Below are 12,898 nucleotides of genomic sequence, written 5' to 3' on the forward strand. Positions count from 1 at the left end.
AGGAGGGGGGGCGGTGGCTGGGGGGTCCCCCCTCCCGCCACTGCTTCACCACCAGTAAGTGGCCTGGTCATACCCTGGGGTGAGTGGGGTGAGCGGGGTGAGCGGGGGGTGTATTCACCAGGCCAGGCCAGACTTAGACACTTCAAGTTTTGAATGTTTCACGTGTCAACTATAAACCTGTCAAGGGCAATAATTATGTGACATATTATGCTTTAGGGTTCCCTCCCCATTTTGCAGTCAGTGTGCAGTACAGGCTAGGGGGTAGGACAGTTACACTCGAGATTGTGGGGTGCCTGTGGTTCCTGGGAGCTTCCTGCCTCCTCCTCCTGGGTGCTGCAAAGTGAGGGAGGGCAGCAGATTCTCCTGAAACCCTCTCAGCCTGGCCGAGGGCAGCGGGGCAGTGTCACCTGAGCCCATGGGTTATGACTACGTGCACACAGCCCATGTTCTGGGCTCACCAAGGTCATGTGGAATCCACAAAAGGACCCCTCCACCCCAGCCTCCCCAGGGAGAGAATTGACTTCCAAGGTTGGGAACCCCACTCACCCCTTTGCCTCATGCAGCCTCCAAAGACTGGCACCACGGGGGCCGGGAGAACATCCTGCTCTGTACTGACTGCCGCATCCACTTCAAGAAATACGGTGAGCTCCCGCCCATCGAGAAGCCCGTGGATCCCCCACCGTTTATGTTCAAACCCGTGAAGGAGGAGGAGGATGGGCTCGGTGGGAAGCATAGCATGAGGACACGGCGGAGTCGGGGCTCGGTGAGTCTCCCTTGTCCATGGGCTTCTGGCATCTTCTCTAGTTTCCTGGGATGCTTGGGGGGGTCTCATACCCACTGGGAAGGGAAGGAAAAGGTTTCATTTTAGGTAGAGAAACGGACCCCTCAAGATGAAGTGCTTTGTCCAAACACAGTAGCTTTGCCTATGGGATATTTTCTCCTTGCGGGGGTGGGGGTTTATGGGGTGCACATCTTCAGCTGAGTTTTGTTTTTGTTTGTGAGGTTTCTGCCATAGAGCACCTGTGTTTTCCAGAGACACAGAGAAAGGGAAAGTGAGAAATCCCTCCCAGGAGGATGGCCATGCCGCAATCTCTTCTCCATTCTCCTCCGAGGATTTTGGGCTTGGGCACATGCACACATGCCTGGCATGATTTTCAAGCCACTGGGTCCAGGACTGGAAGTGCAGCCAGTCATGTGGGAGTCCGCCACCCGCTGGCTCCCGACTGAGTTTTGCAGAGAGCTCTTCTGCCTCACTTCTGGCTCTCCCAGTCCCTGAGAACGTCCACGGGCCTGTGTGGCATCCCCTCCAGTGTAGCCTGTTTCTGCTGCCTTAAACTTGTAGGCTCCTTTGTTTTTCGGTTTTGGGTTTCATTTCTTTCCTTACGTTTCATCCAGTTTTAGAAACTTGTGGTACACTTTTCTACTCATTGAAGAGCCCCTTATATAACGAGACTTTGTTTCCTACATTGGACTGTGGGATAGAGGGATTTACCAGGTTTGAGACTGAGGACGCCAAACAGGGTCTTTTCCTCTAGAACTGGCTCCTTCTGTGGCCCTGCTGGCAGATGGATGGAACTGTCCATCTTCCTCTGCCCCCAGAGTCCTATCAAGACTGCCGGCAGCTAGCTACTGCTCATTCAGAAGGAGCAGGTGAATAGCACTATCTCTTCTGAACCCTCTGGCTTTGCAAAAACATGCCCAAGTGCTCAGTAGTTTTAGGAACTGAACCACATCCTTTGACAATTTTCATCTCTTTGGGCCACTTCCCACCCTGTCAGATTGAATCTAAAAGTGTTTGATTTGGTTTGGTTTGGTTGGAAGAGTGGGCAGTGCCACAGAATAAACAGAAAGGGTGAGGTGCTTTAAAGATGACCTCGCGTGTCAGAGTACACAGCCCTGGCCAACTTCCTGCTGTTCAGAAAGTCCCATTCATTTTCAACACACATCGTTCAGGATAGTCCCTTGGGATGAGTGCTTTGGTTTTGAAAATTGCTCTTTTTTTTCTTTCTGAGCCCTCTTGTTCTCCCCACCTTCTTCAGTAGCTCCAATTCGACCTTCTGGCAGTGAGGATAGTCAAGGATGCCTGTTATTTAATAGGGCTGGGATTTGCTGGGAGGCTGGTGGTGGGGTCTACCTGTAAGGTGGGCTCAGGAGGTCCACATGGAGTCAGGATTCTAGTCTCACCAGCCTTGGGTTTGGTTGGGCAGATGTCGACACTACGCAGTGGTCGGAAGAAGCAGCCAGCTAGTCCTGATGGTCGCACCTCACCCATCAATGAAGATATCCGCTCCAGCGGCCGGAACTCCCCCAGCGCTGCCAGCACCTCCAGCAATGACAGTAAAGCAGAGACAGTGAAGAAGTCAGCCAAGGTCAGGTGCTCATGGGGAGCCATTGGGGGCTACTTGGTTCCTCCCTGCCATTAAAACTAGGTTACTGGGGTTGGTGTTGGGCCCCTTCAGAGCTCACTCATGAAACCTCTGGGCATCAGCCTAACACTCATCTCAGGGTATCTATGCCTCTAACTTCCCAAGGTCTCAGAGGTAGAGAGAGGGTACTTGGAAAGGCGCTTTCTGTGCAAAGCCAAGTAATTCCTATCCCCACAAATGTGTTCCCTCCTGGCTCTAGTTAGTGACTTCCAGAGCTTTCATGTTTCTGGCGATGGAGCTCAGAATGAGCGGACAAAGTGTCCACAGATGGTCTTTTCCCAGTAAGTGTGGATCATCCCCTTTGGCCTGACTGCTCTTTGTGGGGCTTCCTGCTGCAGAAGGTGAAGGAGGAAGCCTCGTCTCCTCTCAAGAGCACCAAGCGCCAACGGGAGAAGGTGGCCTCTGACACAGAGGAGGCTGACAGGACCAGCTCCAAGAAGACAAAAACCCAGGTGAGGTTTGCATCTGTGCCCTCTGACAAAAGCCACTGGCAGCTAGGGCTGCTGGAGAAAGCCTCCAGTCCAGGTTCTCCTTGGAGGTGGCAGTGTCTTGTCTCCCAGAGAGGGGGCTAGAGTTGCCCTTGCCACTGGCCAGATGAGGGCAGCACCTGTGGTACCCAGACCAACCTTGCTACTTCATCTGCATAAACCTCTGTGGTGTGCCCAGCGCTAGTGCTGCAGGGCGAAGAGGGCGCTGCTCTGTCAGGGCCTCCATCTCTCCTTTCTCTGGCTCTAGGAGATCAGCCGGCCCAACTCACCATCTGAAGGTGAGGGAGAGAGTTCGGACAGTCGCAGCGTCAACGATGAGGGCAGCAGTGACCCCAAAGACATCGACCAGGACAATCGCAGCACGTCCCCCAGCATCCCCAGCCCCCAGGACAATGAGAGTGACTCGGACTCGTCAGCCCAGCAGCAGATGCTGCAGGCCCAGCCTCCAGCCTTGCAGGCTCCCAGTGGGGCAGTCCCCACTGCCACCACTGCCCCTCCTGGGGCTCCCCAACTTCCCACACCAGGGCCCACGCCCTCCACCACCACAGTCCCTCCACAGGGCTCCCCTGCAGCCCCCCAGACCCCGGGCCAGCCTCAGGCTGCGGCAGTACCTGCTCCCCACACTCATATCCAGCAAGCACCTGCCCTGCACCCTCAGCGACTGCCCTCACCACATCCTCCACTGCAGCCTCTGACTGGGCCAGCTGGGCAGACCTCAGCTGCACCTCATGCCCAAGCCCCCCTGCACAGTCAGGGCCCACCTGGTCCTCATGGCCTGCCGGCTGGGCCCCTCCTGCAACACCCAGGCCCCCCTCAGCCCTTTGGTCTCCCTCCCCAGGCCTCCCAAGGCCAAGCTCCTCTAGGAACCTCCCCAGCAGCAGCACACTCTCACACCACCCTGCAGCTCCCAGCCTCCCAGTCAGCTCTGCAGCCCCAGCAGCCCCCACGGGAGCAGCCCCTGCCACCTGCTCCTTTGGCCATGCCTCATATCAAGCCCCCACCTACCACACCCATTCCCCAGTTGCCAGCACCCCAGGCCCACAAGCACCCACCTCACCTCTCAGGGCCCTCTCCCTTCTCCATGAATGCCAACCTGCCACCTCCTCCAGCCCTGAAGCCCCTGAGTTCCCTGTCTACACATCACCCACCTTCGGCCCACCCCCCCCCCCCTCACCGCATGTCTCCCCCCCCCCCGCCAGCTCATGCCTCAGAGCCAGCCATTGCCCTCCTCTCCTGCCCAGCCGCCCGGGCTGACTCAGAGCCAGAGCCTGCCCCCACCTGCTACCTCCCACCCCCCTGCAGGTCTCCACCAGGTGCCCTCCCAGCCCCCTTTTGCTCAGCACCCCTTTGTCCCTGGAGGCCCTCCTCCCATTACCCCTCCAACCTGTCCCTCCACTTCTACCCCACCGGCGGGACCTGGCACCACAGCCCAGCCACCCTGCTCAGCTGCGGTTTCTTCGGGAGGCAGCGTACCAGCAGGGGCATCTTGCCCACTCCCCACTGTCCAGATCAAGGAGGAGGCTCTGGATGATGCCGAAGAGCCAGAGAGTCCTCCTCCCCCACCAAGGAGCCCATCCCCTGAACCTACTGTGGTGGACACCCCCAGCCATGCCAGCCAGTCAGCCAGGTATGGTTCCTGGGAAGCTGGGCTGGTGGGATTCTGGTGAGGACCAGGGTGGGGAAGGCCTCAGTAGAAGCCCCCCGTGAGAGATGTGGCCTTTCTTAGGTTCTACAAACACCTGGACCGGGGTTACAACTCGTGTGCACGGACAGACCTGTACTTCATGCCTCTGGCTGGATCCAAACTGGCCAAGAAGAGGGAGGAGGCCATTGAGAAGGCCAAGCGGGAGGCTGAGCAGAAAGCCCGAGAGGAGCGGGAGCGCGAGAAGGAAAAGGAAAAGGAGCGAGAGCGCGAGCGGGAGCGCGAGCGAGAGGCAGAGCGGGCAGCCGTGAGTCCTGGGGCGGGTGCTGTGTGTACAGGGAGGGCATCGCCCAGCTGGGGCCACCCAGCTTTGCCTGTGCTGCCTGGCCGGTTCTCGCGGCAGCCAGAGGAGGGAGCTGTTTCCATGCCTCCCCAGGGTTTCCTGTCCTGTGCTGTACATCTCTGAGCTGCTAGAATAACCTGGGCATCCCGCACAGCTAGGCCCACTCAGCAGAGGCGTGGTGTCTGCCTTTCGGGGAGCCAGCAGAGAAAGGGCCTGTTTTTCCTCTGCCGTCCCTGGACTTGTGTCTGGCTTTCGTTTGTCTCTGTTGCTTAAAAACTGAATATCACACTAGGTAGTTTATACAACATAGAGGATTTTACTCAAATTCGGAGGTTCAGGATCAAGGGGCTACACTTGGTGAGTCTTATTGGTAGAGACTGAAGGGTCCCAAGAAGGCATCATGTGGCAGGATTTGCGTGCCTGCCCTGGTCTCTCTTCCTTACAAAGCTACCAGGGTTCAGTCATGGGGACCCACCCCTGATGACCCTATCTAATCCTCATCACCTCCCAAAGGCTCCACCTCCTGATCCCATAGTCAGATCCGTTCTGCACACGCTTAGTACTGTCACGGTAGGAACCAAAGCTCAGCATGTGGATTTAGGGGGACACATTCAAACCGAATATATCTCCCCTGTCATTTGAAGGGGCTAGAGAGAAACACAAGGGGTTTACCTAGGAGGGGAACCAGACACTTGAAGGGAGCCAGGATGTTTGGGTTTCCCTGCTCTGTGGCCCTCCTGTGAGCTGGGTCACCCAGTGCCACCCACTGCAAGTAGAGGGAAGGGGCGTCCACCTGAGGAATGGCCCAAGGTGCCTCATGCTGCACTTCCTGGCCTGCTGGGCTCGCTCAGTGCCCACTCCCACCCCAGCTGTCACTTACAGGTACACACTCGGACCCCTCACACATGAAATCTTTGTGTCGTAGGTACCCAAAGCCTTCTAGGGCCCGAGAGGACCTTGCAGGCAGTGACCTCACTTTAGGATCTAAACAATAGGCACATATCGATACCAGGCCATGGCTGGGGGTCAGGTCTCCGTGTTGGGGGGAAGGGACCAACTCGACCTGTCAGTGCAGCAAGGAAGCAGGCCAGGGGTCGGACGCCTGGGCAGCTCGGCGTCCCCTCACTCCCACCTCTCCTTTAGCAGAAGGCATCCAGCTCAGCACATGAAGGCCGCCTTAGCGACCCCCAGCTCAGTGGTCCTGGCCACATGCGGCCCTCCTTCGAGCCACCGCCAACTACCATTGCTGCCGTGCCCCCATACATCGGGCCCGACACGCCGGCCCTTCGGACTCTGAGCGAGTACGCTCGACCCCATGTCATGTCGCCCACCAACCGCAACCATCCCTTCTACATGCCCCTCAACCCCACCGACCCTCTGCTGGCCTACCACATGCCCGGCCTCTACAACGTCGACCCCACCATCCGGGAGCGGGAGCTCCGAGAACGGGAGATCCGGGAGCGGGAGATCCGGGAGCGCGAGTTGCGGGAGAGGATGAAGCCGGGCTTTGAGGTGAAGCCCCCGGAGCTGGACCCCCTACACCCAGCCACCAACCCCATGGAGCACTTCGCCCGACACAGCGCCCTCACCATCCCCCCCACTGCTGGCCCACACCCTTTCGCATCCTTCCACCCTGGCCTGAACCCCTTGGAGAGGGAGAGACTGGCCCTGGCAGGCCCCCAGCTGCGGCCCGAGATGAGCTACCCAGACAGACTGGCAGCCGAGCGCATCCACGCAGAGCGCATGGCGTCGCTGACCAGCGACCCCCTGGCCCGGCTGCAGATGTTCAACGTGACTCCGCACCACCACCAGCACTCCCACATCCACTCTCACCTCCACCTCCACCAGCAGGATCCCCTCCACCAAGGTGGGTGTGCTGGCCAGGAGCCGTGTTCTCGTGTGAACAAGTCCCTGATTCCTGGCAGATCTCAGACTTTTGACCATCCACCAGGGATCGTGGCTTTGCCTTATCCCAGACAGCCTTTGTGTCTGCTCAGCCCCTCACTCTGGGCTCTGGGCAAGGGGAGGGTGGTCTTTGGAGCCAAGGAAGGTAAGAGTGGCAGCACGGAGTGGCACTGAGCTCCTTTAGTGTTAACTTAAAGGAACTGTCCTCTGAAGGGCAGCTGACTGGCCAGCGTGGGGGCAGCAGGGCTGAGGCAGAAGGAGGCATAGCCAGCGCCCTGCCCCTCTGCATCCGGGGACATGGGAGAGAGGACAGTCTGGCTGTGTCGCAAGCAGGCAGGTGTGCCTGGGTGGCCATGTGGGCAGCATTGTGTAGGCCTTCCTCATGGACAAAGGATGACTGGTAGAGTAGACCCAGGGAGAAGGCGGGCAGGCGGGCAGCTCCCTTGCTTCTTCAGTGCCAGGCATCTCTCCATCATCCAAGTGCCCAGTTCTGGCACAGAAGGGCATTCACCATCGTAGGCCTCACACCTAAAGCTTTGATGCCCACTGGTGTGGACCTTGTGTAGCAGTGTACAAGGACAGTCAGTCATTTGTGCATCTTCCTTTCAGCAGTGTGTGTTAGTACCTGTGACGTGCCCATGTGGAAGGGCGGTCAGTAAACCTGTGCTAGGTTGTAGAAAGTGTTAAGCTTGTTGGAGGAAACGAAATCTGGGAGAGCAGATAAGGAGAGCTGGGGGCAGTCATGGCTTTAGAGAGGGCGGTCCATGCAGGCCCACCAAGGACATAGCTTTGAGCAGAGACTTGAAGAAGCTGCAGAGGGCGTGAAGGAGCATGGCTGACTTGCTCGGGAAACCCACGGACCACAATGGGCCTGAGTGAGGGGGCCTGGGGGCTTGCTCACAGTGATATTCTGAGGGGCGAGCCGCAGATTGGCTGCCAGCAAAGGAGAGGAAGAGAAGCCGAGCTGCCCTGCCTGCAGTACCTGCTCTGCTGCCACCGTCTGCAGGTGAAGGGCATGGGGCAGCCCTGGAGGCGGTGCTCCAGCAGCTGGCCCAGTGAACCCTGCTGGCCCAGCTCTCCAGCAACACCACGCAGGGCTCCCTGTAGGGACACTCAAAGGTAGGACAAAATGTACCTTCACGGTCGCCTCTCACCCCTTACTCTCTGGAGCGTTCACTGAAGGTGCCAGGCAGCCATGCAGATCAACTTTGTCTGCAGCAGCTTGGGTGGGGAGAAAGTCTGAAATTCAGACAAAAAAGGACAAACGCTGAAGGAGCCCCAGACCTGCACACCACCTGCATCTGGCCTTTCCTCTTTTCTTTAGGTTCGCTGGTCGACCCCCTGACCGCTGGCCCTCATCTGGCTCGCTTTCCCTATCCTCCTGGCACCCTCCCCAACCCTCTGCTTGGACAGCCTCCCCATGAGCATGAGATGCTTCGTCATCCAGTCTTTGGTAAGAGTTGCTTGCAGGTGGGTGGGAGGCACCATGTCGGGTTGGAGGTCTGCTGGCTGTGCCCGTGTATTCGTTTGTCTGTGTGTGGAGTTGCGCTGGAGTCACACCCTGGGTGCAGGCAAACTCCTGCTCTGGGAGGGCTGCCAGGCTTCGGTCACAAGATGCCTAACAGAGCAGCCCTGCCGAGATCCTCAACTCCAGGAGTTGTGGATGCAACCGAGGCCCCAAATTCAGATGGAGGGCTCAAGCAAGGCCTTTAAAGGAGAAACACTTGGCTGAGGCTGGAGCGTGATGAGGGCATCAGGCAGGGGACTGCAGGCCCCTACCCGGGCTTTCCCTGGGGACTCTGCCCTAAGAGTCCCTGCTGAGCAGCCTCTTGGCCCTTACCTGGGGGAGTGCTTTCATAGAGCCGAGACAGGACTGGCTTGACCTAAGTTAGTGGTACATGGCTGCAGGTTGGGGTCACTCCTGACATCCCACTTGGCTGTGGTCCTGTGCTGCTTCTGTCCTGGCCACTCCTATGGGTGTATCTGTAACAAGCCGTTTTGTGTTTGGCAGGCACCCCCTACCCCCGAGACCTGCCTGGGGCCATCCCGCCCCCCATGTCAGCAGCCCACCAGCTACAGGCCATGCATGCCCAGTCAGCCGAGCTGCAGAGACTGGCCATGGAGCAGCAGTGGCTGCACGGACACCCCCACATGCATGGCGGCCACCTACCAAGTCAGGAAGATTATTACAGGTGAGGTAGAAGGGAAGGAGAGCAGGAAAGGGGTCTGGCTGAGCCCAGGCTCTCCTCCTGTGGCCCTCGAGGGAACCCATACAGAGCCGCGTTGATGGGAGGGACAGAGGGAGAGAGGCCAGCCCCTGGGTCACTGGGGCTGGGGTCTGGCTCACTTGAGGCCCTCGCCGCCCTGAGGAGTATGTAAGGATGGCCTGTTGCTTGCCCAGGCCTCACCAATGTTCTCTCTCTCTTTTTTTTTTTTTTTTTTATCTTTCCAGTCGACTGAAGAAAGAAGGTGACAAGCAGTTATAAGTTATTTATTTGTTAATGCTGGCTGTGGAAACCCCAATTCTTGGGGTGTGAAACAGGACTTTTTACATACAATAGGAGCTGCAAAAGCAAAAAGAATATCTTCTAAAGATTTCTTTATATATTTAAAAACTCCACAACTAAAAATGTATCCGCATAATAGTGTTCGTTTGTCGAGAGGATTTCCTGAGACTGGTTTGGGTCCCCCTGCATGACAGTCCCCCAGAAACTTAGTTAGTCCTGGACTGGACTGAACATTCAGAAAACTTCCTGCAATCTTGGGGTTTGGCTTTAGTTTTCTTTTCCTTGAGTTCTCAGTAGGTGCTAGAACCCAGTCCACACCCTCCACTGTGCGTGCAGACACACTCAGTTCGTGTGTCCAAAACCCATGAGGTTTGCAGATAGGCGGCATTTGAGTTTGGAATCCAAGAGCTATAATTTTTAAGAAATCTTTTATTTTATTACATTGTAGGAAATCTTCATAATTTGAGAAAGTTCTGCAGCATGGCTTTTTACGTCTGTAAATAAATAATTTTAGAACAACCTTTTTTCCTTCCACAAACTACTATTCTGATCTATTTTTTCCAGCCATGTCACTAATTGTGAATTCCTACCCACTATTGACAGAGTACAGAGTTGATTTTTTAATAAAAAGTTATATATAATTATCCCTTGAATTAAGGGGAGCAGATGGACGTTAGTAATTACAAACGGGCAAAAGCTTAGGACTAGGTTTGGGCCAGCAGTGAGCATCCCGGGGCTTGCAGGGACAATGTTACAAACTCTCTGTTTTGCTGCTTTGATTCTCACGTCTGTCTGTTCCTAGCATGTGCTTCGCGGGCGGTGCAGACATCTGTTAGATCAAACCTCTTTCATTTTGCACAAGGAGTGCAGAGCGCAATGTTCACTTTCTGTTCCCTGGTGTTGCCACGGTTCTCTCTGCAGGATAGAGAGCACATGTTTCCGTGTCTGATTGTAGATTTCCTTATAGGTTTCTATGCACACACATTTGGTTGTTCTGGGTAAATCGCCTTTTTTTAATACTCTGAAAGTTTCCTAAACATTCTAGAAAATTCAAGGAAATGATTCCAGACAAATAACTCATCACACAAAAGACCCAGGACATAAGCTTGCCAAAGGAATGTTAGAAATCTGCCCTTTCGTGCACGTCATCGCATGGATGTTATGGTGAGGACTAAGCCATTATCCTTGCCACAGACTGCTTCTGAGTGAGGGAGACCCTGGCGTTAACACGCTTGTGGGTGGCAATCTGTATTTCTAGCCCCCCAGGAGTAAGTCCCTCTGTGTCAGCCTGGGAACCCATTTGAGTCCCACTCTTTGTCCACCCAGCCACACATGCAGCTCGGATTGACCTGGGAGGTGCCACTTTCAGGAGGCCAGTCCCCTAGGAGCAGAGCTTGTCCTGGAGAGAGCCTGTTGCTGCTTTCTGAGTTGCTGACATGCTGCGCTTCTCCAAAGCAGAGGGTGGGACAGTTGTGGAGATGCGTGTGTGTGCTGCTCAGGCTAGGGTGTGGCACCTTCTGGCCTTCCTTTCTAGACTCTTGAAGGGCTGTTGGTGCCATCTCATTTGGGCATCAGATCTAAGGATTGCCCGACAGCCCACACGGGGACTCGGTGGGCATGAAGTGGCCCCAGGACCCAGGCTGATCAGGGGACTGGGAGAGAGGCTGATAGTTTGGCCCAGAAACAGCAGGTATTAGCTTGAATTCAGGTTCTGGATTCAAACCAGTATCAGGGGCATTTCCAGCTTCTGTTAAAACCACGTTTGGTTTCAGTCAGGACGGATAGGGTTGTTTTTGTCTGTTAAAAATGTTTGTAGTTTTTTACTTTTGTGTTCTCATTCCATTTCTGCCTTAACGTTAGTTCCTTAGGGAGGCAAGCTCAAATTAACCCCTTGTCATCAAACCCTAGCCGCGTTGGCATGGAGGCACTTGTTCTGTTCTGGGAGTGGCGGTGGTCTATTCTGCCGAGTTCTCTGTGGCTCCGAGAAGGGCCGCCTCCAGCGTGGCCCAGTGGCAGGCCCTTCCTGCTGCCCAGAGTCCATACCAGCCTTTTCTGTCTTTGTTGGTGGTGGTAGAACATGTCTGCTATTCAGTTGAACCTTATCTCCTCTGTTACCCGTGTTTCCAAAGAAGAGAAAGAGTGAAGTACTTTGAAGTCTGTACTTGAAAACTGTCTGAACGTGTTTTCTGGTTAGGTTTTGCTTTTTCCTCCATATCCCAAGGTAAAGCACTGAGATTCTCCTGTTAAAAACCCACAACCTGAAACCCTCACCTGATCAACCGCGCTTTGTTTAGGAGGCCCCAGACCTTCATGGTGTCTTTGAAGCCCAACCGCTTGGTTTCCTTTTGGGTTTTCCTTCCTTTTGTTTGAAGTTGAATTTTGCTTTCCTGTGTTTTGTACGTATCTTGTCAATGTTGTCAAGGTTGAGCTTCACGTCTCACTGCAGCAGAAGCAGAGCAGAGTGCACATTCTGATTTGCTACGTTTATATATATCTTGAAGCTAAATGTATATATGAGTAGTTTGCCATGAGATAACACAGTGTAAACAGAGTAGACACCCAGAAATCGTGACTTCTGTGTTCTCTCCATTTGAGTATTTTGTAATTTTTTTGAAATATTTGTGGACATAAATAAAACCAAGCTACACTACAATGCCTGGGTGTTGACCAGTGCACTGTCTCGTTCCTGGCAAGTGGGTGGGGGTACTGACTGCAGCCCCTACCAAAGGCCCCCAGGGTGGGGAAGGGACAGAGGGAGTCTGCTGTTCCACTGCTGGGACCCTGCAAGCCAACCCAGACCGAGGCAGCGTCCAGGAGACCCATCTGCACTGTCTGGGAGGGGCCTTCTCTGGCAAGCTCACTTGCTCTCGGGGGTGCTCCCCAAGCACAGATGGCTCTAGGAGGGCATGGGCGTGGTGGTGGCTCAGATTAAAATAGGGGCCAGCGGGTGGCGTGGTAGTTGGGGTGTTGGACTCCCACATGGTCAACCCAGTGGCTTGAAAATCACGCCGGGTATATGTGTGCACACCCAAGATCCCAAGGGGAGAAAGGAGAAGGTATTGCACGTGGCCATCTCCCCTGTGGAGTAATTTCTCATTTTTCCTCTCTCCAGTGAATGCAAGCACCCTATGGCAAAAACCTTATTTTAAAAAAACAAAAGAGACTTCAAGGTGCTTATTTTTTTAAGGTTTGTTTCTTACATGAGTGAGGCAGCACCCTAACTTGGTTCAGATGCCACGATCTGCCCCCAGCTCCAGGCAGCCCCAGATCTTGGGTGCACACGTGTCCAGTGTGCTCAGGAGAGTCTCAATACAAATCTGGAAACTTTCCATCGGGTCAGCTCCAGAGAACATTTTCCTGCTGTACCATCTTCCAGCCCTTTTTAGGCACTTCTTAGAAGACCTTGTTTGACCCCAATAGTCCTGAGACCTTTTTTTGTGTGCCTGGCTCCTGGTTGTCTTTCCCTGTTCTCCCCCACATTGCCCAGTTGCTTGTCCTGCCCGAATAGCGTCCGCTGCCAATCCTCACCACCAGGTGGCAGTAGTTACAAGGCCCAGGCAGCTGAGATGATCCAGGGGAAGCGGCGG

The 12,898-nt window shown here is 55.1% G+C and overlaps 1 protein-coding gene across 1 annotated transcript in view; it reads left to right on the top strand.

The window, feature by feature from the left end:
- The window catches only part of RERE (arginine-glutamic acid dipeptide repeats), a 545,831-nt gene extending 533,867 nt beyond the window's left edge, over positions 1–11,964 (top strand). Inside the window, 11 exon segments of the mRNA XM_006145378.3 lie at positions 564–763; positions 2,208–2,369; positions 2,765–2,878; positions 3,162–4,073; positions 4,075–4,541; positions 4,641–4,863; positions 6,046–6,772; positions 7,852–7,872; positions 8,129–8,257; positions 8,816–8,996; positions 9,257–11,964. Coding sequence (XP_006145440.1) covers positions 564–763; positions 2,208–2,369; positions 2,765–2,878; positions 3,162–4,073; positions 4,075–4,541; positions 4,641–4,863; positions 6,046–6,772; positions 7,852–7,872; positions 8,129–8,257; positions 8,816–8,996; positions 9,257–9,290 — 3,170 coding nt within the window. The 3' untranslated portion in view covers positions 9,291–11,964.
- Positions 11,965–12,898: the final 934 nt, after the last annotated feature.

The sequence above is a fragment of the Tupaia chinensis genome, unplaced genomic scaffold (assembly GCF_000334495.1).
Source record: "Tupaia chinensis unplaced genomic scaffold, TupChi_1.0 Scaffold000146_1, whole genome shotgun sequence".
NCBI classification, from domain to species: Eukaryota; Metazoa; Chordata; class Mammalia; order Scandentia; family Tupaiidae; genus Tupaia; species Tupaia belangeri.